The sequence below is a fragment of the Lepisosteus platostomus genome, chromosome 16, assembly GCF_059453375.1.
Source record: "Lepisosteus platostomus isolate fLepPlt1 chromosome 16, fLepPlt1.hap1, whole genome shotgun sequence".
NCBI classification, from domain to species: Eukaryota; Metazoa; Chordata; class Actinopteri; order Semionotiformes; family Lepisosteidae; genus Lepisosteus; species Lepisosteus platostomus.
This window is the reverse complement of record NC_142626.1, coordinates 6,319,666-6,346,503: the sequence shown is the minus strand read 5'-3', so window position 1 is coordinate 6,346,503 and position 26,838 is coordinate 6,319,666. Positions and strand designations below refer to the sequence as shown.

General features: G+C 39.1%; 2 protein-coding genes across 5 annotated transcripts in view; one reads left to right on the top strand and one right to left on the bottom strand.

The window, feature by feature from the left end:
- LOC148646745 (NACHT, LRR and PYD domains-containing protein 3-like) overlaps positions 1 to 26,838 on the top strand; it is a 2,700,574-nt gene that overhangs the window by 813,546 nt on the left and 1,860,190 nt on the right. The gene's annotated exons all lie outside the window — the stretch shown is intronic.
- Positions 1 to 26,838, bottom strand: part of LOC148646773 (NACHT, LRR and PYD domains-containing protein 3-like) — a 305,400-nt gene that overhangs the window by 272,262 nt on the left and 6,300 nt on the right. For 3 of the 4 annotated variants that reach the window (XM_088608567.1, XM_088608568.1, XM_088608569.1), the window contains exon 1: positions 2,751 to 3,126. The exons of the other annotated variant lie outside the window; for it this stretch is intronic. In XM_088608567.1, the coding sequence (XP_088464693.1) occupies positions 2,751 to 2,977 (227 nt within the window). In that variant the 5' untranslated portion in view covers positions 2,978 to 3,126. Of the gene's footprint in view, positions 1 to 2,750; positions 3,127 to 26,838 lie in introns of those variants that run through there. 4 annotated transcript variants of the gene reach the window in all.

Below are 26,838 nucleotides of genomic sequence, written 5' to 3'. Positions count from 1 at the left end.
AGCCTTCTTCAGATGTGTGTCACACACCTGAAGAAGGCTCCACAGCCGAAACGTTGTGTTCTCTTTCTTCTTTTTTTCAGCATGGAATAAACTTATTACTTGTTCCAATACATTATACAATATACACAACAGACTGGGGGGGGGGGGTTATATAGTAATATAGCAATAAGTATTATAGCTTTTCAGATTTTTGAATAATAATTCTGGATATGTGACCATTATCATTCCAGGTCCTTTATTCACAAAAATTAAGTAACGTTATTTATATTTACAAATTTGTCTTGATGTTTTATCCAAGCTAGTACACATATGGTAACATCTACAAGCATTTTCAGCTGTCTGACAAGGTTAAAATTTAAAAATGTGATCCTTTGAAAACCAAGAAAAATATTTTTGTTTTTTTTCATCCTGCATATTTCTGCCTGGTGAGAGGACACAGTAAGACACATAGTATAAGAAATCTAAGACTTCTACCGTATACTGTATAGTTCTACTGTATAATTATATTTTGTAATTTCAGAGTTATTATAAACTGTTTGAGAGGACATCATTCCAGGTGGAAACTGACTATTTGGCTAAACTAAATTGTATCTTCAAACACAAAAACCGAAATGAAAAATACGTGGATCCAGAAAAAGCATTTGACAGGGTATTAGAACCTTTTGTATTTAAAACTTGTAGGTTTTCACAATGTTTTTTTTTTCAACCAAAAGCACAAGAACAGTCTAATAGTATTCTGTCAGAGAGCTTAAATTCATACAGGGGAACAAGACGAGGAGATGCTTGTCACCACTGATTTATTCTATCAGAGCATAAGACAATACAAGGATACAGAGGGAGGTGATATAGCAGGAGGAACACACAATCAGGCTCTTTATAAAAATGAGATGTTATTATATACAGCCGAAATTCAACAACTTTTCCTGTTCTCACAGATGTAATCACAGACTACAGCAACTTGTCAGAATAGGGATTAATTCTGAAGCAATGTTAGTGGGGAATCTATATCTCTGGAGGTCAAAAACAAATTTAATTTCCAATAGGAGTGGGATAAGATAAGATGTTGAGCACTTTCAATACCCAGAAACCTAGAGAACACATTAAAATATAAATAAGAGGTGCTAGAAAATCAGCTGAAGCAAGACTTCAATAGATGGAAACTGCTGCCTGTCTCATTCTTGAGAAGGATGAAGACAGCAAGAATGAAGGTACTTCCAGGATTTCTGTCTTGTTCCAGACCTTCCTTATGCGTCTCAATGACCATTACTAAAACATCTATTTTATGTGGTTTAAAGTCAGGGTCCCATGCTATTGTGACCATCGCAGTTCCGTATGGGCTCGTGCCCTCTGCCGCTCCACCCCACCAGTTCGTCCTGCAACACTTGGGGCACGAAGCCGGGTCTCCGGCGTTATGCAACAGGGAACCAGCCATATGAGCTAAAGGAGACCTCCCTCAGCCCAGGTGGCTGAGGTCCCTGCTATGCGCAGGGAGGGCAATGACGTCACCATGTCCGAACTAGCTCCGCTACACTATTTCTATAAACCCATCAAAATTACTATTTCTTTCTTTTTTTCAGAATACAACTTCTTTTCTATGTATTACTGTATTTAAATTGCAGAATTTATTTTCAGAATGCTTTGATTTGTTCTGCTGGAAGCAAGCAGGGCAGGCAGGCAAAAGTGAAACTAGAGATGCAATCGAAAAGGCAGGGATTGAGCTGAGAGGAACTGATTAAAGCACGAGGGAGAGTCTGAAGGAGAGTCTTTAACATGCAGGGTTCAAAGCACAGGGATCAGTCCAAGATGTGGTCAAACAGGCAAAGTCAAAGTACAGAGACAGAGGAGAAAACACTGGGGAAATTCAAAGCTTAGAAGAAGTAAATGAGACTCTAAGATAAGAGATTAAAACATTGATAAATTTTGCATACCTAACTTATTTCCATAGCTACATCCTTTCAGATGTGTATAAAATATCAGAATATACAGGAGGAATACAAGAGTAAGACACAAGTGAAAAGAGGAGGTTGGTACTTCCACAGCAATTGAAGAATCTAATACCATTCAAATCTGCATAAATCCAGCAATTCCCATTCATGGAGAGAATATGAGCAAAAAGTTCATATTAAATATTGAAAGAAACACCAATTACAAACAAAATATTATAAATTTTGAATCACAAATTGTTGGACGAATTGCAAGGAAAACCTGGCATATTATAAACACCTTTTGGTATGAACATAAATTGGTGAAAAATTATTGAAGAAATATAAAAAAATCCTCATTAGGAGTCCTTTTATTTCTTGGTCAAACACCAGATGAACTGCCTTCAGAGAAAGGAAGATACTTGTTTAGAACTGTCAGAACTGCAGCCATGAAATAAATCACTAGAAACTGGTTAAAGCTGGAAAGACCTTGTGTTCAAATGAAGAAGGACTCTGTGAATGAAATCTCATGAAGAATATTACTCACAGAATTATAAATCAACAACAACATACTGTATACACATGTAAAAAAGATGGGCGAAATGGGAAAGATTGCATGTCGAGTCTCTCAGTAATGAGATATTAACAAAGAAGCCACAAACAAGAACTTGCACAGCAGTTTTTTGTCTTCCTAGATGCCCCCCTTCTTTCTTGTTCCTTACTTCCTATGTATTTCTTTTCTAATGCATGGGAAAAACGGAATGTTGTGTGTCTCAGGATACCTAAATAAAACAATAAAAAACAAATAAATCGCCAGTGTTCACTGACCTCAGTGTTGTTAATTTACAGTTGGGATCCCTCAGAGCTGCAGACAGCAGTTTTACTCCTGAATCCCCCAGGTCATTGTAACTCAGATCCAGCTCTGTCAGACTGGAGTGTTGAGACTGAAGAGCAGAGGCCAGATCTTCACAGCATCTCTTTGTTAGGTCACAACCTGAAATCCTGCAGATAAAAAGACAGGAGCACAGCTGAACATCTGCACAGCTCATCCACATCTTTCTGTTTAAGTCTTCACTACAACACCCAGCTCAGCAGTAATATACAACAACATGTCATTATCTTCTCAGAGTGTCCATGGAGGAGGATGATGAAGATAACTGCTGCTTCAAAATTTGGGATCCAGAAGGAAGAAGAAAGTGTCAGGAAGGGAGACAGTGGGAAACAGGGAGACACACAGAGTTACAATGAAAAGGAAAGACTTTGACTTTTAAAATAAAAATTGCTTCACAAATATTAATATATTTTATTATTATGTTATCTTCTTATAGTTATTTTAATTAGTTTTAGGGTTGTTGTTGTTTTCTTCAAATTAATCTCAATGTAAATTACCAACACTGGTGTAAGTGAACTGGAGATTTTATTATTGTTGTTTGTAGATATTTTGAGAAAAACAACATTCCCATTTGAAGAAAAAAATAACAACCAGGGTTTTAAGTATAACAACACATAAAATAAAAATAATAAACAATAATAATGTGAAGCAATAAACAGCATACAGTACACAAACACAACCCCTATATACTATACGAATCCCACTAAAAAGAAAAAAAAAACAACGATAATGAAAGTAAACAAACCCCATTTCTCCCAAAAATATACAACACTGTACACTTTTTACATGTGACTACACATACTCCCACATGTAACATAGTCAAAACACACCGACACCTTCAAACAAGAATCTCTACAATTTAACTGGAGGCACCATGGGCGACTGATTTTTTAAGAAAAAAAACAATGACATGTCGCTGCCTAACTTAGGAATTGCATGACTTTTAAAAGCTATTAAAAACGGGTTTAGTTAAAAAACACTTTTTATGCGCATTAAAACGGGTGATTTTTCTTCCTCGTGAACAGCTTGGAAACTTACGCTGTAAGTTACTTTTTAATTAAACGTTTAAAACACTTGAATTTTATAAACACAAAGAAAAAAATAATATTCTACCATCTTCCTATGGTATGAAGCGGATCAGTAGGTCTTTTTTTCCCACAATCAGAGGCTGGGAAAATAGCTCCCCGCCCACTGCTCTGTGTCAGAGAAGAGGCGGCACTGAGAGAGGGAGGAGGGTGGAGCTCTGTAATACAGAATGAGCCGTCTGCAGCCTGGAACGCTTAAGGCACAGATCGCGTCTGCCTGTATAACTTAGTTTTTAAAATTAAGCAACGTAAATCATTTCCTTTGACTTCTAAGTCCTTTAATTATCAGTAAGGAGAACTACTTTCTCACCAGTTATATTTATTTTTTAAACCATTGTTAAACAAAGCGGGATCTTATTGTACTTCCTAATGACATGACATGTGGAAAGATTATACAGTTTAATCGCCTTTAGGTTTTTATACATTTTAGCAAAGTGTCATCAAAACAAATACCACAAAACTATTCTTGATTGTATTTCTGAATGTAACGTCGAACTTTCTGGGGTACAGTATGTGTGGAGTTTGCATGTTCTCTCTGGGTTCATGTGGGTTTTCTCCAAGTACTCTACAGGTACCTCTACATACTGGTAGGGTTAATTGGCTTATGCAAATACTGGCCCTGGTGTGAGTGTGTGTGTATCTGTTTGTCTACCCTGTGATGTACAGTATTCTGTGTATTCTGGGTGTATTCAGCCTTGCATCCGTTGCTTGCTGGGATAGGCTTCAGCTCCCCTGTACTGGATAAAGAGATTAGAATTATATATATATATAGATTATAAAAATTATTTTATAGTGCTGGCTTAACAAAACAGCTTTTCCACTTCTCTGGCACATCAGTATCCATAACTAGATACTTAAAAGCAAGTATGTCTGTAAACAAATTGCCTCTAAATATAAATACCTTCAGATGCTGGCTCTGGATCAGCATCAGCTATGTTTGCCCATTCCTTCAATTTATGTGCATCCTACACACAGTTGAACGGTAGCAATTTCACAAAATCTAAAATACAATCCTCATTTCAGTATGTATGTAAACATACAGTCTGTTAACTTTATCATCTTCCTCTGCAGTCTGTAACATCTCCCGTCCATTTGTCAAAAGCATGCCTAACCCTCTTAGGAAGTGTCCTTGTTATCAGTGTATTCCTCAACTTTCCCCAAATTATCTTTTTCCTACCTACCTGTACATCTCTAGTCTTAACATGCTCCATGAGAACTTACTTCTAACCTGTGCCTTTTCATCTACTACATGGTAACAAACAATCTTTGTCTAATTTAACTGTACCTGCCATTTTTTTGCAGCCTGCAGATAACACTTTCAGTTATTCTAGATGAAACCTTTTCTACTACTTTGAGAAACTGAAGAATCCTAATGTAATTTTCATCCCTGTCTCAACTCCTCTTCATTCTTCATTTCAACTATACTGTAACTACAGGAAGTTTCAGGTCCACATTCCAGCTTCTCTGTTGTTCATTTCTTTCTTTCTCACTGTTTCAAGCTCCTCTTACTTTCTTAACTCTACCGCTAGTAGATCTTTTGTCCATACATCCTCCCTTGCTTCTTTTTCAACCTTTCCATCCTTCTACTTCAGTGTCTGCAACCTGGCATCTCTTATTCTAGCCATACCTTGAATATCCATATACCTTGCATTCATTTCTAATATACACCTGTATTCTGTTATTTTACATATGTTGGTTTTCAGACACGCTGTTACTAGCCTGAACATAACTCCTAATGCTTTGCTCCCTGCAATAAGTCAGCCTAACTTAAATCCTCAAAAACTGCTTGTATTAATGTGTTTAAATCACAAACATCATATGTAAATACCGGCCATGTATAGCATTAAAAAAGCTGCATTATGGAACATCACACTGATTTAGTTTCTTTTAAAGGGAACTAGAGAAACCAAAAGGGCTTCTTTTCTAGAATTGATCTCTGCACATCCTGTTCAGGGTAATTAAATCCACACCGAGCAATCTCCAATATGTTCAGAATTTGACAGCTAGAATCCTGACCAGGTCGCAAGCAAGCACTCACATTACACCTGTCTTCGAGTCCTTGCACTGGCTTCCTATCAGTTTTCAAGTCAACTTCAAAATCCACATCCTCATTCAGTACCTGTCTGGCTTATTACCTGTCTACTCCCCACCTTGCAACCTTTGTCCCTCTGACTCTGGTCTTCTAGCTGTCCTCAAGAACATTTACATTCTGTGGGTGACAGGGCCTTCTCTAGCTACACCCCAGGGCTCTGGATTTGTATCCCCAGTGATATCAGTGTCACCCACCCTGAGTGCATTGAAATCTAACCTCAAAACCTTTCGTTTTAGAAAGGCTGTTTTTTAGTGTCTGTATCTGCTTCATTTTCTAACTTTGGTAGCACTTCTACCTGCTTGTCTTTCTTATTTGTATTTACTTTGTAACTTGTGGTCCTCATAACTGTTTTTACACCTGCTATATTGTTTTGAGATACTTGGATATGCGCTATATTAAATAAAGTTTCTTGTTCTTGTTATAGAGAAACATGATCAGATTTTCCCTGGTTCAGAAAAAAATAGGGTCTAAATTATACTGGTTTGTCACTCACACCCTGTTTGCTAAATGACTTTGCATACTGATCTGATCAATCTTACTATACATATTTTCTGAGCTTTCCCCATCCTGTTAGATTTATAATTATAATCTCCTTCTCAAAATGAGTCATTTCTAAATACCTGTTTTCACTGTTACCATCTTACACCAACACAGTTACAAAATATATACTTGTAAGAGGACACGGGGAAGGGTCATCTCTAACAGGTACTTCCGAAACGAAACGCTGAAAATGCTAGAGATGGACCTTAGCGAGATGGCGGACAAAAAGAATCAGCTGACTAGTAGATGGAAAGGGTCTACCTTAAGAGACAGCGAGACACAGCTGAGACGCATCAGGAACCGGGATATAAGTGGCCCGGAGGCAGTGAACAGGGCGGAAGCTGGGAAGGTGAATGCGTTTTGGAGGAAAAGAGTGGAAAGAGGTGCTTGTTACGGATCGGGCTAAGGAACAAGGAACAAGGAACAAGGAACAAGGAACAAGGAACAAGGAACAAGGAACAAGGAACAAGGAACAAGGAACAAGGAACAAGGAACAAGGAACAAGGAACAAGGAACAAGGAACAAGGAACAAGGAACAAGGAACGACTGCAAGGAGAAAGGTTTATGATTTTGGATTACGGACACTGGTTTAGGATACATCGCGGATTGTCTTTATTACGGACTTTTGGAACTCGGAACGAATCAGGACTAAGGGAACGGATAACGGACTGTGTTGGAAGACGCCACGGATCTGAGGACAGTAAAGTGTGGTGTAAGTACTAACTTCGTTTACATAAACTATCCCCCGGAGACACCACAACTGATCTTAACTTGACAGCTGCCGAGTCCTAAATTCATCCTGCTACCAACATTGAATAAAAAAATCTTTAGATTTCTATATTTATTTCTTTATTTAGTGGTCCCATTAGTAACAGGCTTAATTACCTTCTTTGAAAAATGTCTTTTATGTGTTGCAAAAAAAAACTGACTTGCTTTAACACAATATATTTACAAAACATTTCCCCTCACAATGTACCTGAATGCTCAACTATTTGAGAAGCCTTTCATGAAACTGTTTGCTACTAACTCATATACTGTAAGGCTTTCTGATAAAATTACTGTTTTTCATATGTGTTAATTTTCTGACTCTTTCTGACCCATCAAACCTTCATTCTCACCCTGCCAGAAATGCACCTGATTATTCAAGCCCCTCACTCTCTGCCAAATCTGCTTCAGGTTCACATGTTCTTTGTAATACATGGCTTTCTGTGATTTTTTGTATATCTAAGGTTTTGCAAGTGTCCCTGCATCCCTTTTCTGCACTATGTCTGGTCATAACTTTTTTCTGTTTGCTTATTTCAAAGTAACACCATGTAGCGGCAAGGCTTATTAAATATAGGAGTTAAGTTTGCTGCTCCCTTGCCAGTCTCTCTCTCCCTCATCTTAATGGTGTTGGACACAGAGAGGCCATTCCATTTGGTTCAGATTTAAAGTGTTTTTCTATCTTATAGAGTTTCCTGATATGTTCCATACTCCCAAGGCTGAAATTCTCCATCCATCCTAATAAAAGGCGCCTTACTGTCTGGGAGATTCCTTGGGAGAGTCTCATCCCAAATTGTTTAAAACCCTAATGTCAGAGAGCATGGTTACTCATCCTCCACCTCTATCAGCCAATCAGAAACTGGTAGGGCAGGGTCTCAAATGCCCGCAGAACTTTCAACCAATGAACAACCATAGTTCCTCCAGGAAGGGGCCCCTCCAGGACATTCTCAGACTCGGCTTGGACAATCACATGACGGCCAGTGTGTCCGAGTGCCAGGACTTTACTTTGTTCTAAGAGTCGAGATCGGAGGTCGCCTGTGCGTAACCAAAGGATCCGCCTGAGGTTAGCCCAGCAGAAAGCCTCATGAACCGCTGGTAGCCCACCGTGAATGCTCGCCTGATCAACAAGTGAACTACGGTCGGAAATGTCGACAGCTGAATCTCAGTATTCAGGACTAGCGCTACAAATGGAATGACCGGCCTTCTTCCCGTATAAAAAGTGTGACTTGCTCGCACTCGCAGTCACTTTTCATGTGCACAAACTCTGCTAGTTAAGCCAGGACTAACTAGCCGGTCTTCAGAGAGCCCACTGCCAGTGCACCGCAGCAGGAATCTCTCCCTCCTTCTCCCACACCTCACACCAGGACTGCCTGGCACCAGGCCAGAGAATGCCGATTGGACGCAGAAATAGCCTGTCGGTGTTCCTTTGCGTCTGCGGGAGATCTGAATCCACATAAATTGGATGAGTGTTTAACATTCTGCATTATAGCTTGAGAACTCAATTGTTACCTCAACCCCAGTTGATATCAGTTTAATTCCTATGATTGACATACTTGCTTTTAAGTATCTAGTGTAGAAGTTGTAATCAAAGCTCATTAAAGAAACAGTATAAATGACTGGTATACTGAATGTATGTCTCTTGATTTGTTACTCTTCGTGATTGATTTTATGATTGATTTTATGTATTCTGCTAACCCTCACTCTTAAGATCTTTTATGTTTATATGCACATTTTATATATTAATAATATATTCTCGTGTATTAGTATCTGTGTGTGTGTTGCTGAGTTATTCCGCAAAGAATCATTTTGTGACTTACTGCTACAATTAATAATTGTCCCAGTAAATGCACAAAACCCCTACAACCAGCTCAATTTCTAAAACTTTTTTCTCACGTGCATTTTTGTATTTACATCTCTAACACTTAAATGTCCTAAATTTTCATTTGACATAATTCTTTAGACTGAATTTTAGTTTAAGCCTTAAAAAGCTTAAGGTTTCTCTATTTTTTTTTCTTGTCCTACAGAGCTCTTTAATTGTGAAGTTTCCAGCATGTTTACATTAATCTATGTACATTTTAAACTGTTATACAAATTACCAAATTACTGTATTATGGCTTAATTCACCCTTTCCTGAACTTTTATGGCAAGCAGTGCTGGTGCTGTCTCTGGTGCAATCTTTTGCAGCTGAAATTTCACTGTTTAAAAGAATAAGAAATTAGATTGCTCATAAATCCAATCACTTATTCCCATGGTTCTCAAACTGTGGTATGCGTACCACTGCTGGTATGTGACGCGCCCCCAGGTGGTACGCCAGATGACCCTGGAAATTTGTTGTGTGCACTGACAAATTGGGTCAGGTTTTAATATTTTCTATTTTAATAAAAAGAGTGTCAAATACCCAGCCTACATACTACGATACAGTTCGCGCTTGTACTTGAGTGGACACAAGTGCTACTATGTGATTCTATACCATTGTATTGGAACGCATGTTATGAACGTAAGTGACCACTTGTATTTAAAAAAGTTATCTTCAGCAAATAGGGAGGTAGGAGAATGTGTGTGATTTTGGAACAATGCCAATCTTGTGAGCACAGGAAAGTGTAATAGATAACAGTAAAATATTTAAGGACTGTTCTAGGTTAATTTGAGAAAAATACACAAGCATTTCTGTGTTTCGCTTCCATGCGCATAAAATAAAACTTCTTTTAACTTCTGAGACTGACTCCTGAAACAGAAAAGGGGGAAAATGCAAGTTTGCGGATTGCTAAAGCAGGTAAGCCCCACACTATTGGTGAAGAACTTTGTTTTCTGTTGGCAAAGGAGCTGACAAATATGTGTGGTGATAAAGCTGCTAAACAGCTCGACCTGCTGCCCCTTTCGAATGACCCTGTCACTCGTAGAATTATTGATATGGCAGATGTCGAATGACACTGTAACTCGTAGAATTATTGATATGGCAGATGATGTCAAAAGTACGCTGATAGAGTTCATTAAGATGAGCAAATGCTTTTCAATGCAATTAGATGAGTCTGTAGATGCCATTGATTTGGCCAATTTGCTCGTTTACGTTAGATATGATTTTTAAGGCACGTCCCATGAGTACTTTCTGTTCCGTAAGCCGCTACCAACAAAAACTACAGGAGAGCACATATTTCAGCTTCTGAATGAATTTATCGAAGAGAATGGCATCGACTGGAAAAAATGCGTCGGAGTTTGTACAGACGGTACTAGGGTGATGACAGGCAGACACAGCGGTGTAGTTGCACGAATTAGAGAGAGAGAGTGTTCCAGATATGAAGTGGACACACTGCACACTGCGAGGCCTTGGCTGTCAAGAAAATGCCAGAGGATTTAAAAATTGTTAGAATTTGCTGTCAAAGTTGTGAATTGTATCAAGACTCAAACAAGGAATTCACATCTGCTTTGCTCCACTAAACAGGCTCATCCCTCTCACTGAAATGGTAAGTGCTCAGTGCTATTTTTATTATATGTGTATGTGAGTGTGTGCGCGCATGCGTGCTCATGTTTGTCACTGATATTTTTTGTGGTTCCTATGAGAAGAAGACTTAGTAGTCACAGTAGGTGGTAGTTGGATGCTTTGGTTTGATCAGGGGTGGTACTTGGTCCAAAATGTTCGGAACCACTAACTTACTCTATATTCTATATAACACAAAGTAATTGCTCTCTGTAAATGCTATTTTTCTTGTTTGTTTTGGAGACCTTGATCGATACTGATTTACGATGTCAAAACCCATTTATTTTCTATTGATACAGATGCAGCCATTCAAAGTGCACAGACACGTACAGTACCGCTGGTAATTGGCTACGCCATCGTGCGTCATACTGCGGTACGTGATTGGTTGACCTACAGGGGCACTTGTGGTGTGTTGGTCGGTCGTAGAAAGATTTAAATGTCTTAACTGTGCCCGTTTTAGTATTGAATATTTATATGGAATTCGACCACTGAAGGGAAATCTTAGTAGCTGAGCATAAAAAGAATAGGAGCATAACGCGTGTGAAGGCCATAAACAATATTCATTTTGGAACATAAACATACAGTATTACAGTATATGGCTGGTCTCAGTACTTTAAAGAAAAAATACACACCAGTATTCCATTTCTCTCTAAACATTTTAAGCATCTAAGTCTTTAGCTAACATGTGAAATAACATGTGTATAAAAAGTGGTAGTTTTAAGCTTTTCTGTGAATACGCTCAATACCAGAGCCAACAAGCATACTTTAAGAATTTGATTAATAGGGAATATAATATGGAATTGCGTATCTAAAGAAATTAATAACAATATAATTATATTAATGTACTATAACACAATAGTACACGCTGTACAATGTCTGTTGATACTGTTTGTGTAGGGCTGTTTCACCACTCCTCATGTGACCTTGCGGTGGTACTGTGGTCTAGGTGCCTGACTTATAAACCACAGGTTGGGTGTTCTCCAGCCGGAGCCACAACTTTTCTTTTAACAAACATTTCTTTAAAAAAAAAGCAATGTTATGGACAATTAATTGACTTTTTATATTTCTAAATATCACAACATGTTCGAATTTAAGTCATTTTTTAATAACAATGAATAGTTGTAAATTTTAAATATGTAACGACGTTTACATTGGCGTTATTAATTTTTTCAATTGAGTGTATGGACGATTGTCAGCTGTCACTGAGAGCAGACCCCCCCTCTTAGGCTGTGCAAACGATCTTTTAAATTTTTAGAGAGAAATGGAGGCTGTACAGTATGCGTTACAATATAAACATTTACTGTCAAACTTTAAATCAGCAATTGATTTAAAGACTATCTGTCAAAGCCCAATGAAACCTATTACTTGATTCTTATGGACGCCCGGTCCCACCAGGGATTTAAAAAAAAAACCATGCAATCGTGTATCTAAAGAAATAACAGTATAACTATGTTCATGCACAAATAATAGCATGTTACATTATTAGTTTGGGTGTCTCCTCTTGCCAGAAGCATCTAAATTGCATTTTGAGCGCGGTTTTTTACTTTTTTTAAATTACAACCCATAAATAAAGCTGATTCTGTTTAGACTTTTCATTATTTTAAACTGTATTACAGCAGCACAAGGCACAATGCAACGTAAATCGCTACCTTTGTCTTCTGCGTAAAAATGTTCACCTCTCTGTCCAGCAAATGTATTAATGGTTTTTAATTACCATACTTTCATGGTACATAACTTTGCTAAAATGTATTTAAAAATAAAAACGATTACACACAGAGAGAGAGACACACAGTTTTTCATTGTCAAAAAGTAATTGTTTTTTAATTTGTCAGCATCCAGACAAACGCAAACGTGTTTTTAATTAAATGCTTTTATTCATTCTTAATCAGACTCACATTCCCGAATACCCCCCGCCCTGCTCAACAATCGTAGGAAGAACACGAAACAGCCTGTTAATAAAACTGTTGCAATTTTGTTCGGTCAGTTCTTCCTCCCAGAATTTGTAGATCGCATTGATCAGATCTTGCTTTGTGGTGGGTTTAGCAGTTTTCCGAACATAGTCTTTCGGTGAATGCCAAACCATCTCTATCGGATTTAAATCTGGGGATTCGGCTGGAGTTTTCACCCAGTTCACTCCTTCTGCTATAAGCCTCGCCCTTGCTGCTGTGTTTCGGATCGTTGTCTTGAAAGAGACAGTGCCTTGATCCAAAGTGCTCCCTGATATATGGGGTGGCATGCTGTTTCACCACGACTTCCTCGAAGAATTCACGATCCATAATTCCTTTGAAAATAAGAAGTGGTCCCGGGCCTCTTCTAGATATACCCCCCCAGACGTGAACCTTCAGTGGATGTTTGGGCTTTGGCCTGTCCACATATCTCCCCTTTTTACAAAATGACATGGTTGAAAACGTGTCTCTACCTACTGCGACTCGAACATGGAATGGTTAAAGATGGCGACAAGTCAGGCACCCAGAGGTGGGGGGGTGTCTTTCCGCCTCCATAACATTAGCTAGTTAAAAAAAAATTGCGTCGAAAAGCCGGGCGCAACAATTGTTTCCTTTTTCTGATCACTTACTGGATACTCATCTCACCTGTCCTGTTCTTTGTTTCCTTGTTATTTGCTGTGTATGTCTGCTGCGATCCACTCCTGCCCTCACACCTAAAGAACACTATTTTACATTTCTATGTGCGGTCCATAGTGCAATTAACCCTTGCTAATACATTTGTGGACTTTTGAAAGTCTGTGCTGTCCTTTGAAAGCGAGATGATCTCTGGTTCTTTGACAAAACAAGGCTCGCCAGATAATGTGAAAAAGACACAAATCGAAACCTGTTTTTATAGCTTTTAAAGTAGTGCAATGTGTAAGCAGGAACACATCATTATATCTTATATATGAAAAATACATAATATAGCTCCCAAACAAACGCAAACGTGTTTTTAATAAAATGTTTTTATTCATTCATAATCTAACTCGCATAACTCACATTCCCGAGTGTCCCCCACCCGTCTAACAATTTTAGGAAGACTAAGGAAGTTGTCATCTGTTGTTGAAGCTCTGTGAGCTCGGTGACTTTGAGACCACTTGTTAACCCAAGTTATTTGAATCACCACAATTCAAATAGAGAAAAAAGAGCTGACTGACAAGATTTAAGATGTGGCTGTCAATGTTAGATAAAAAAAAACACATTGCCCGACGTAAGTTACATTGCTTGAAAAATTATTTTATTTAGAGAGGATAAGCAATTCAAGTGTTTTTTAACTTCCTGAAAAACAAGTAATAATTTAACAATATGTGCAAATGTTTTATGATATCTCGCTGTTGTGAATGTCTGTAGAGTGTATCTTATTTGCCTGTCTTGACTGGTGGAGCTCATCCAGCTGTGTCTGGATATCTTGGTCAAATATTTGGCTAGTGTGTATTGTCTGTTTAGGGTTCTGTAGCATTCCACATGGCTGGATAGCTGGACTGGTGGAGCTCATACAGCTGTGTCTGGAGAGAATCAGCTTGTGAGCACTCTGTGATTAAATTAATTCTCATTATACTATCATTCCCACTGTGCATAACAAGGAAGATTAATAAACACAGGGTTGTTTAATGACAATCTATTGTATATCTCATGGCTAGTCAAGTCTAGCCAAAAGATTAATCATCGACTTTATTTAAACCCAAGCGAAAGTATTAATGTTTTTTAATTACCATACTTTTATGGTACATGACTTTGCTAAAATGTGATTAAAAATAAAAACGATTGCAATTGGCACGCCTGTAGCTTTTTCACGAAACCTCCTAGGGTAACGAAATTATTGTGTTGTACAGCTTTTTAGCTAAATATACAGTATTTATCGCTTACGCCAGAAATTGGAGCTGCTCGCCGCGCGGTGAATAGCGACTAATAAGCAGTGAAAACATTTGTCTTTCTGTGGGGAGAAGGGAATCTGATCTGATCTGCAATCGCTGGAAGACTCGCCCCCTTCTACTTTGAAAAAACCTGTGAAACCGGTTTAATTTGTCACAGCCAGCACTCCCGCAGAGAGTGATGAAAAACGTTGTGTATTTTTTCTTTAAAGTACCGAGACCAGCCATATACTGTATGTTTATGTTCCAAAATTAATATTGTTTATAGTCTTCACACTCGTTATGCTCCTATTCTTTTAATGCTTGGCTACTAAGATTTCCCTTCAGTGGTAAAATTCCATATAAATATTAAATACTTAAACGGGCACAGTAAAGACATTAAATATACATATACATACTGTATACAGTACAGTTTTGCATACAGTAATATGTTTATGTTCCTAAATCAATATCTTTTATGAGCATGTGAAAGACATGGTGAATTGGAGATTCTCAAAAATTACTGTTGTGACTGGAGACTCCGTTTCCAGATCACCTGGCACTCGAGAGGTAGCCACATGAACACATGCACACACACACATATGCAAACATTCCACTATCAAAACAAAGGCGATAACACTGGTTTCCTACAAAAACAAACTAGTCTGGAATTAGGGGATAGCTTTGCTTGCTCTGTGGGTGCACACACAGAGTAAAGTAAGCTTGTTCCCGTATTATCAAAATTAATCATTAACTCAAACAAAACACTTGTTTTAGAAGTGAAATGAACTGAATTGGTAATCAACTCCCACATCTCAAATAAATAAGCTGTTTGGATTTCTCATCGGTATGGTTTCTCCCGCAAACCGGTAGGACCCAAATTTTGGCATGGCAACAGGGGCTGGCTTAGTAGTGCCTGTTTCAAGAATGTGCATGCGTGTATTGATTTGTATGAAGGAACCATTAAAAGGGGGTAGTATTTTCTAAAATAACAGTTATGTACGAAATGAAGTATGATATTGTATTTTTGGTAATAATATGTTCATTGTTTAGTTGTATATCAAATGTAGAAATGTGTATATCAGAATTCTGATTATTATTTTGTCAAATTATTTTTTGTGCTTTATAGTGGAATATTCTAGGGGGAGGAGTTTAACCTAGAAAAGGAGCTCTTCACGTTAGGAGGGGGGAGTTAGGAGAAGGTGGATTGTGGGGGTAGAATTGGAGCTGCCTGCAACAATCTAGTGGTTTTTTTGTACAGTAATTAATGTATCTATTTCGTATTATAGCTTTGTGTTGTTGTTTTTTTTTTGGTTAGTTTGTGATTTTCACTTTGTTTTTTTGGGTGTGGACTTTGGGAACATAATTCCTCATAATAAACACCATTGCACATCTTTGCAATTGTGGCTGTGCCATCGTTATTGTAATCTTCTATCTACGCCTCTAAACTCTGCAAGGAGGAGATTGTGACAACTGTACTTGATTGGAAACAAATGCGTGATTGGATCAATGAAATGCTGTGGTGTTACTTTTACAAAGACGGTCAATGAAAAAAAGAATGTGGACACAGAATGTGATTCGGACACAGAATGGTAAAAGATGGCAACAAGTCAGGCAGCCAAAGAGAAGGTGGGTCATCTTCCTGCCTCCATAACTACAAATCCAAATAGGAGTGGCTTAAGTGACATGCAGAGTCATGTAACTGACAGTTTGAGGTACCATTTTGTGTAAATTTCACTTTGTTGCTGATAGGTTAAGCTTTCCAAACTCAGGCCCAAAGTCATGTGACTGATTTTTCTCTCTGTTTCATTGACTAAACTCAAAGATCACAAGCGCCACCATTTTAAATGGGATGTGTAGTTTTTAGTTTAGTTTGAATTTTAACTGTATGTACTGGCTTCGTATTTGGCCAGGGCTTTAAAGAGAGGGAGCACCAAAAATATTTGGAGCCATCTCCGCTTTAAAGGTACCCTCCTCGTGGAAGAATTTTCACTATAAATGTTTGCCCAGCCTACTAGAGGAATTCAAGAGAGATTCTGATCTTCACCAACCCCTCAAACACTCTACAGACCCTCCACCTGGGACTGTGTTTATCCTGCTCTTGTAGAAGAGGAGTTGGGTCTGGCCCAACAGAAAGTGCACTGGGTACAATTCTCTTCTCATTGACATAACTCACCCTGAACACAACAGCAGGGCTGCTAAAGGCCAGACTAAGGTTAGAGAAGAGACTCATCATGGGAGTCAGGGAGCAAGTATTGTAGCAGTGAAAGTGAACCTGTTTCTCTGCAAAGAAGTGTACTATAACCAGAAGTATAACATTAAATTCATACAGTATATATGATATGGGATGACCCAAGTTCTTAATTTGACCGATGTTGTGGCCCACTTCAGTCAATTGCACAAAAAAATGTAAATTTTAATTTAAGGTATTCACTGAGTCTCTTAAACCAAAAGAAAAAAAATCATTGGTACACTTGTCTAAAGGAAAATAGATTGAGTCCTCACTACAATAAATCAAGCGAGAATAATGTGTATCCTGTGTGCACTGTTCTCAGCTGTAAATCATCAGGTTTACTCGCAGCCTCTGATGATCGAGAAAGTTGCTGCCTCTTCACTGTGCTCCGCAGATCCCGAATGTTTTGAGAATGAAAGTGGATGCCTTGCATGATGTTCAACCTCTCCGGACGTTTTATCAATCCCAATCCAGTCCCTTCTGTTTCTCTCTTTTCCCGATAATCTCTCCTTTTTTTCCTCCACTTGTTCATTACATTTAAACTCACCCCTCTGAGTTCACTAGCCAATCCGTATACTCTGGATCTCTCCACAGTGCTGGCGAGATACTCACTCTCTTTTTTTTCTCTCTTTTCTTTGGAGCCCCTCCAATTCAATGAGCACAATACATGTTTATTTATCCTGGTTGAACTACAATGTAACTTGCATTTCACCTGAACATGTTTACATTAACATTATATTCACATATTGTACTGTACTAAAACAACAAAAAATCCATATTAAAACTGTTTACATAAATTCACACAGGATTACAGAAGGGACAGACAGACTCTGCTGGATCTAAAACAGACACAAACTACTTGACAACAATGGTAGTGCACAAGACTCCCCACTGTGAGTTGTCAGCTTTGGACAATGCGGGGTGTTTGGGAGTGTGGGGTCCACCGGCTAACTGTCTGATATCTCTGAAGAAAACAAAGTGCCTATGTTGAATTAATAAGTGGGTGAAATATTGGTTGAAATGTCGAGATAAGAACAAAAATTCAAGTTAGAGAGAGAAAAGTTCTGCGCCTCTGCCTATTAAGCTTTCGACGCGGTTCTATGACGAACAATTTAATCAGCCACTTGAACTTTTAATGCAGGGCTCTCAATTAGAGACGTCAGTGGTTCAGATGAAAAAAGAAATTACGCACAGCTGTCCGGGCTGAAAGTTAGAGGGCTGTAATTGATGGTACCAGCGGTAGGGCATTAATTGTTCTCCGCTGTGTCACAGAGAGAAATCTGTACAGGCTTTCCCAGGAAGGCAGTATCCCCACACATGTTTCCAGGGAGTGTCAGGGAGAGACGGCAGCTGAGAAAGGTGCACAGCCTGTACAGAGCTTTCCCCTCAGCTGTGGCCAGAGATCATTCCTCTAAAGTATGAGACTATTTCAGTTCCCAGCAGGCCAGGGAAAACAGGGAGCATATCAGGGAGATGACCCTATATTAACAGCATTCCCCGTGATGTAGTGCACACAGGATCTGACATGAATATCTGCCCGTACACTGCAGGGAATACAGTCCCAAAGCAGCTCACATCCAGTCCACACAGCGCCAGCAGCCTGGGTCCATGACTAGCAGGTGTTGTAACTGGGGGACAATGGCTCAGACCAGTCTGCTGGTGAAGAATAAGAAGTGGCCCAGTTCTGTCTCCATTCTAGTATTGTGGCTATTGGGTTGTTTAAGAGGGGAGACGCAGGGGGACATAGTGGTTAACATGGCTGTATCGCAGTGCCAGGGCCCTGGTTCAGCTCCGGACCTGGGGAGATATTTGTGTGAAGTTTGTATCTTCTCTCTGTGTTCTCATTTGTTTCCTCTGTCGAACCCCTGATGGACTGACAACCAGTACAGGCCCCTGTGTTGGGCCATTGCTTGCTAGGATAGGCTCTGGCTCACTCATGACCCTGAGTTAGAAACAGTGGAGTCCAGGACAGACTGGGTGTCTCCTGCTCTCTACACACACAGAGAGCACCACTCCTCCAGCAGACTGAGGAGGAAAGGAGGCAATGGGGACAGGTCAACCCCACAGGTGATCAACAGAAAGAGGACCAGGGCGAGTTTGAGGTCTCCTGTGCTCAATTCTGCAGGACACAAGGCCAGGCCATGAGCAGTTGATGACAACAGTTGGGAGTCCTCTAGGGTTTCTCACAGTGCCTGACATCACAGATGTAATCACAGACTACAGCAACTTTTCAGAATAGGGATTAATTCTGAAGCAATTTTATTGGGGAATCTATATCCCTGGAGGTCAAAAATAAATTTAATTTACAATAGGATTGGGATAAGATAAAATGTTGAGCAACTGCAATACCCAGAAACCTAGAAAACACACTAAAATGTAATTAAGAGGTGCTAGAAAATCAGCTCAAGCAAGACTTCAATAGATGGAAACTGCTGCCTGTCTAATTCTTGAGAAGGATGAAGACAGAAAGAATGAAGGTACTTCCAGGACTTCTGTCTTGTTCCAGACCTTCCTTATGCCTCTCAGTGACCATTACTAAAATGTCTATTTTATGTGGATTAAAGTCAGGGTCCCATGCTATTGTGACCGTCAAGGTTCCGCGTGGGCTCGTGCCCTCTGGTGCTCCACCCCGCCGGTTCATCCTGCAACACCTGGGTCTCCAGCATAACGCAAGAGGGAACCAGCCACATGAGCTAAAGGAGACCTCCCTCATCCCAGGCGGCTGAGGTCCCTGCTACGCACAGGGAGGGCGATGATGTCACCATGTCCAAACTAGCTCCACTACACTATTTCTATAAACCCCTCAAAATAACTATTTCTTTCTTTCTTTTCTTCACAATATAAATTCTTGTGATTACTGTATTTAAATTGTAGAATTTATTTTCATAATGCTTTGCTTTGTTCTGCTGGAAGCAAGCAGGGCAGCCAGAAGAAAGTGAAACTAGAGACATGATCGAAAAGGCAGGGGTTGAGCTGAGAGGAACTGATTAAAGCACCAGGGAGAGCCTGAAGTAGAATCATTTAACATGCAGGGTTCAAAGCACAGGGATCAGTCCAAGACGTGGTCAAACAGGCAAGGTCTAAGCAAAGGGAGAGGAGAAAACACTGGGGAAATGTGAAAAGAAGTAAATGAGACTCTAAGATGAGAGATTAACAAATTGGTACATTTTGCATACCAAACTTATTTCCACAGCTACATCCTTCCAGATTTATGTAAAATATAAAAATACAGGAGGAATACAAGAGTAAATCGCAGGTGAGAAAAGGAGGTTGGCACCTCCACAGCAATTGAAGAATCTAAAACCGTTCAAATCTGCATAAATCCACCAATTCACATTCAGGGAGAGAATGTGAGTGAAAAGTTCACATTAAATATTGGAAGAAATACCAATTTCAAGAAAAATATGATAAATTTGGAAGCACAAACTGTTGGAAGAATTGCGAGGAAACCTGGCATATTATAAACACCTTTTGGTATTAAAATAAATTCTTATTTATTAATAATAAAGATTCTTGAAGAAATATAAAAAATCCTCTTTAGGAGTCATTTTTCTTCTGGGACAAACACAAGATGAACAGCCTTCAGAGGCAGAAAGATACTGCAGCTATGAAATAAATTAATTAAATAAATAGAAACTGGTTAAAGCTGGACAGACCTTGTGTTCAAATGAAGACGGACTCTATGAATGAAATCTCATGGAGAATATTACCCACAGAATAATAAATCAACAACAACATATACATACAGATGCAGCAGTTCAAAACGAGCTGGGTATGCTGTGGTACAACAAAGTGGGCGTGTTGCACGCGTCTTAACGCGTCATTTTCGTCATACCGCATTTTACCGCATGCGATTATGTTAATAGTATCCGGAATCACCTTGTAAAACTGCTAGCTGGAGCTAATAAACCTTAACCTCTCATATACAGCATTTGAGGTATCACCAAAAAACACCTGGTTTCAAATCCCAATCACTGCTGAGGGACAATCTTTATTTAATTAAGAATTGATGTTATATACTCTTTAGACTTTTATTTTAAACTCTGTATTACAGCATGTTAATCATTAAACATTAAAAAGTTGGTATATGTTATGAAAGCAAGATTGCTCAGTTGGACAAAAGTACACAACCTACCACCTTTATCATAAATATTTTAATTATGCAGAAATATTTTATGCATCAAAGTCTTTACGAAGATATTACTAATAGTATTAATAATGAATGACCTTGGACAACCTGTAAACTCAAAGTATAACTCTGGTCCACTTCCTTTGTAACCATATTTGTAAACGAGAAGACTTTATTTTTTCATTGACAAAAAGTAACACCACAGCATTTCGATGATCAAATCACATATTTGTTTCCAATCATACAAAGTAAGTTTTGAGAATCACCAATTCACCATGCCTTTCACATGCTCATAAACTATATTGATTTAGGAACATAAACATATTATGTAAACGGTACTGTATATGGCTGGTATTGGTAGTTTAAAGAAAAAATACACACCGGTATTCCATTTCTCCCTAAACATTTTAAGCATCAAAGTCTAATATATGGTTATTTCGTTTAAATTTTTACATGCTCCTTCTGACCATATTACTGTACGTTTATATACTTTTGTGTGAAAAGTGATAGTTTTACTTAAATTAAATCCTTAAAATTAAGGATGTTAAAGTGCTTGAGGTGTAAAAAATACAAAAATGCACATGAGCAAAAAGTTTAGAAATGGAGCAGTTGAAAGGATTTGTAAATATATTTTGTTTAGGTAAGTCAGTTTTTTGCCACACATAAAATACATTTTTCCAAGAAAGTTAAGCCTTCGTCACTAATAAAATTCCTAAATAAAGACATAAACCTAGAAGTCTAAAGATTATTTCATTCAATGTTGACAGCAGGATGAACTGTCTGGTCGAGCTAAGTGTATATTTTGTCACAGAGTTGCTTCAGCTTATTAAAAACACCCATGATGTTCAAACTGATTTTTTTACACAGACGACCGACACAGCTTTGTGTTGTGAATCTCTTTTTCTAATAAATCATTTGGCAGCCTGTCCGTGGGGGGAAGGGGGATGTCTTTCATTGGAAGGTTCTCCTATTCTACTTTGAAAATGAAGAGGGGGAGAAAGAGTTGTAAAACCGGTTTCTTTACAAACAATGTATCCAGTGGGGCAATTTAACAGGCGCCTCAAGCCATTGAAAGGCTTCATTGAAAACCTAAATAGCAAATATTCTGGACACTATAGTGACATTTTTAGAATTTGATTAATAGGGAATATATTACGGAATCGTGTATCTAAAGAAATTAATAACAATATAATTATATTCATATACTGTAGCTTAAATCCTGCTAAACTAAAAATTAGACACAAGAAGAGTATTATTGGACAATGTTGTGAGGCTCTGGTGAAATTTCTCTGTAAACAGAAGAGTTAAAGAGGAGACACTTGTGTATCACCCCCTTTTAAACTTGTAAAAAAGGAACATTCCAATGTTAATGCGACACAGAAGACATTATTAATAATGTAGTGAATTCGGGTTCAGCGAGGTCGGACACAGAGACTCAGATTTTGTGGAGTGAAAAATGGCGTTTTATTTCTTTTCGGCACAACCAGCCAGACAGCACTCCCGCGCGCCAGCCGAGAGAGAGAGAGAGCGAGCGCCAGAGAGAGCGAGTGAGAGAGAGAGAAAAGGGGCTGCAGCAGAACCTGGCACTGCTGGAGCAGTACTGTCAGACCTGGGCACTGACAGTCAATCTGGATAAGACCAGAGTTATGGATTTCCAGAAGAAAGCCAGACCTCAGGGAAACAGGTACAAATTCATACTTAACAACAACACATTGGAGCACACATCCAGCTACACATATCTCGGTCTCACCATCAGCTCTTCTGGGAGTTTTGACCTGGCAGTGAAGGCACTGAGAGAGAAGGCACTCAGGGCTTTCTATGCAATAAGAAGGAGGCTCTTCAACATCAACCCACCAACAAGAATCTGGCTCCAAATATTTGAAAGTGTAATCCAACCCATTGCCCTATACGGCAGTGAAGTGTGGGGTCCCCTCACAGACCAGGATTACACTCAATGGGACAAACACCCCACAGAAACTATCACATGGAGATCTGTAGAAACATCCTCCGTGTGCAGAGAAAAACACCTAACAACGGGTGCAGGGCCGAATTAGGGCAGTACCCACTATTGATAAACATCTATTGATAAGAATATTAAAGTATTGGCTACACCTAAAAAACAGCGACCAAAATTCCTACCACACAAAGCCCTGCTGAGTCAAGAGCTGAGCCCAAAACAGAGCCCCCTGAGCCAGCTGGTCCTAAGGCTCACTGACCTGAGCCACACCGACACTAACAAGCCTCAAGACAGCACTGCTAGAGCACGAGACTCAACCACATCACAGCACAGATCAAACAGCAATATCTCACACACTGGGACACACACACAAACACACATAAACTGGAATGCTACAGAACCCTAAACAGACAATACACACTAGCTGAATATTTGACCAAAATAAGAAACAACAAACAGAAACAGACCCTGACGAAGTACAGGCTCAGTGACCACAGCCTGGCCATAGACACATGCAGGCAGACCTGGCTGCCCAGAGAGGACAGGCTGTGCTCCCACTGTCAGCGGGGAGAAATAGAGACAGAGGTGCACTTCCTACTGCACTGTGACAGATACTCTGGGATTAGAGAAACATTCTTCCTGAAATTCAGAAATCTAATCCCAGAGTTCCCACCTGCCAGAATCACAACAGGTCCCAATCCTACTGGGAGAGAGAGGAGGGAACTCAGTGGAACTGGCAGCCCAGCATGTGATCTCCTGTCACAGCCTGAGGAACAGTGAGCCTGTCTCCCAGTAATACTCCAGCCACCTACAGTATATGTCAATATTTTATAATATGTCTTTGTTGTAAATGTCTGTAATATGTCTGTAGATTTTATTTTACTTCTATTTTTTGTTTTGTTTAATGTAAATATCATTACTTTCATTTGCTTTGGCAACACTGATTGTACCCATCAGTCATGCTAATAAAGCACCTTGAATTGAAAAGAGAGAGAGCAAAATACAGGGGTGCGAAACCAGGGAACTATTTACATGAAAATGGGCGATCTCCCCAGACTGTACACGCGTTTCACACGTGTGTTCACACGCTATTCACAAGGGAGGACGTCACCGCTCTGGTAAGCCAGCTCTTACACACTTACTGGTGGCTGTATGTATTACAGAAAAAAATGTAATATGGTCAGAAGGAGCACGTACAAATAACCATATGTAAGACTTTGATGCTTAAAATGTTTAGGGAGAAATGGAATACTGGTGTGTATTTTTTCTTTAAACTACCAATACAAGCCATATACAGTACAGTTTACATAATGTTTATGTTCCTAAATTAATATCATTTAGGACCCTCAGAAGCGTTATGCTCCTCTTTTTATGCTCGGCTACTAAAATTTCCCTTTAGTTGTAAAATTCCATATAAATATTCAATATTAAGTGGATTATTATGTGCACAGTAAAGAAATTAAATGATTAAATCTTTTCACTACCAACCAATGCACCACGAGTGCCCCTGTCAGTCATTTTGGCCAGCCAATCACGTGCCGCAGATTATTTGCCGCAGTATGGGGTTTTACCATGCCTTTTGAATGGCTGCATTTTTACCTGCTAAACCACTGGGTCAATGAAAACTGAAAGAGTAAATTTGTTTGGCTGACCACTTTTCTGAAAAGTCTGAAAAAAGGGGGGTCTGGTTCCAACTGCTGTCATTCATTCATTATTGACCATTCAGAGCCCTAGGAGATGTCAATGTCTCTGTTATCACGATTCAGGAGAGAAAAAAACCCTCAGCAATTGGATTGTTTACTTAGCAACCAGGGGTCATCTATTATTAACAACTCACTCTGCTAATAAGCTGGCAGTGCAAAAAAACAATTAAAACTCCTCTATTACTCCCTAGAGGATTATATAGTAATTACAATAGCTATTATAGCTTTTAAGATTTTTAATATATTTAAAATAATATCTTGTATGGTTTGGGTAGTTGGTGGAGTTGGGTAGGGCGTTAGACGACGCCAAAGACCGAGTGTTTCGGGTTTTGTAGTTAGGTCAGCTTCCCCTCATTTTATTACCCAGCTCCATTTTGTTTGTTATTTACGTTCCTTTGGCACAACTCATATTTCCTCTTCTCCAATACCAGTCACCTATTCAAATTGCACATATTTCACTCCTGTGTACCTATTATAATTCATTACAACTATCTTTTTCCCACACCAAAGATTTCTCCCTGCACACCTGAAATTCCCTTAATGTCACACTCCATATACCCCTAGACTATCTTGGTGCGTAACAAAAGTCTCAATGTTTAATCCAAACTAGTGCACATGGGGCAATGTCTACAAGCATTTTCAGCTGGCTGACAGGGCCACAACCTGAAAAACTGATCTTGGAAAATTGAAAACAAAATATGTTTCTTTGTTTGTCCTAGATGTTTCTGTCTGGTGAGAAGACACAGTAAGACATATAAGAAATTTAAGGACTCTACTGTATACTGTACACTTCTACTGTATAATTGTCACGGATGTCGGAAGGGACAAACCGTGGAGAGGCAGGAGAGCGAAAAAGACCTTATGCGAGGCAGCAGAACGGGGAGTTAGCCTGGGCTCGTCAGTGCAAAGAGTTCTGGAGTGCCGTATAGAAACCTATTCTCTCAGGTAGCGGACGTGGGGCGACCTGGTGCTAGGCGGGTCTCAGAACATCCGAACGTCAATGCCGAGCGAGGCAGAATAAGTGACCTGGAAATATCTAGCCCAAGGAAAGAGGGAAACCAGAAGGACAGCAAAGCAGGAAACTAGGGACATGACAGAGTAGGAGCGCCCTCTGGCTGCAGAGGGCGTGACAATAATTACATTTGTAATTCCTGAGATATTATAAAATGTTTGAGAGGACATCATTCCAGGGAGAAATTGACTATTTCGTTGGAGGTCTTATTGGGCTAGACTAAACTGTATCTTTAAACACAAAAACTGAAAACTGAAATGAAAAAAAGTCTGGATCCCGACAAATAATTTGACAGGGTATAACAGACTTTTGTATTTATACAGGGAATGAGAGGAGGAGATGCTTGTCACCAATGATTTATTCTCTCAGAGTATAAGACAACAGAAGGATATAGAGGGAGGAGATATACAGATGCAGCCACTCAAAATGGGTGAGGTATTTCGCGGCATACCCCGGTGGGCGTGTCGCGGTATCACGCAGTTCACGTGTGTCACGTGACTAACTATCCGGCGTCGCCTTGTAAAACCGCCAGGGGGAGCTTAACCTCTCATGTACAGCATTTGAGCCTTTAATTTTGAACTGTGTATTACAGCATGTTAATCATCAGTCATTAAAATGTTGGTATATTTGGTATTTTGGTATAAATGTTGGTATAAAGCAAGATTGCTCAGTTGGACAAAAGTACACAACCTACCTTTATCAGAAATATTTATGCATCAAAGCCTTTACTGAAGATATTACTAATAGTATTAATAATGGATGACTTTGGACAAGCTGTATACTCAAAGTATAATTTCTTTAGCACATGCCTGTTCATGCGAGCTGTCTTGTAGCCTACTGGTCTAGGTGCATGACTACCAACTGGCAGGTTGTGTGTTTGAATCCAGCTGGTGCTGGACTTTTCATTTTTATTTATTTTTTAATCGCGTAACATAAACATATTACCGTATGCAAACTGTACTGTATACAGTATGTATATGTATATTTAATGTCTTAACTGTGCCCGTTTAAGTATTGAATATTCATATCTAATTTTACCACTGAAGGGAAATCTTAGTAGCTGAGTATAAAAAGAATAGGAGCATACTGCAACGCGTGTGAAGGCCATAAACGATATTAATTTTGGAACATAAACATACAGTATATGGCTGGTCTCGGTACTTTAAAGAAAACATACACGAAACATGGTTTCATTATGACC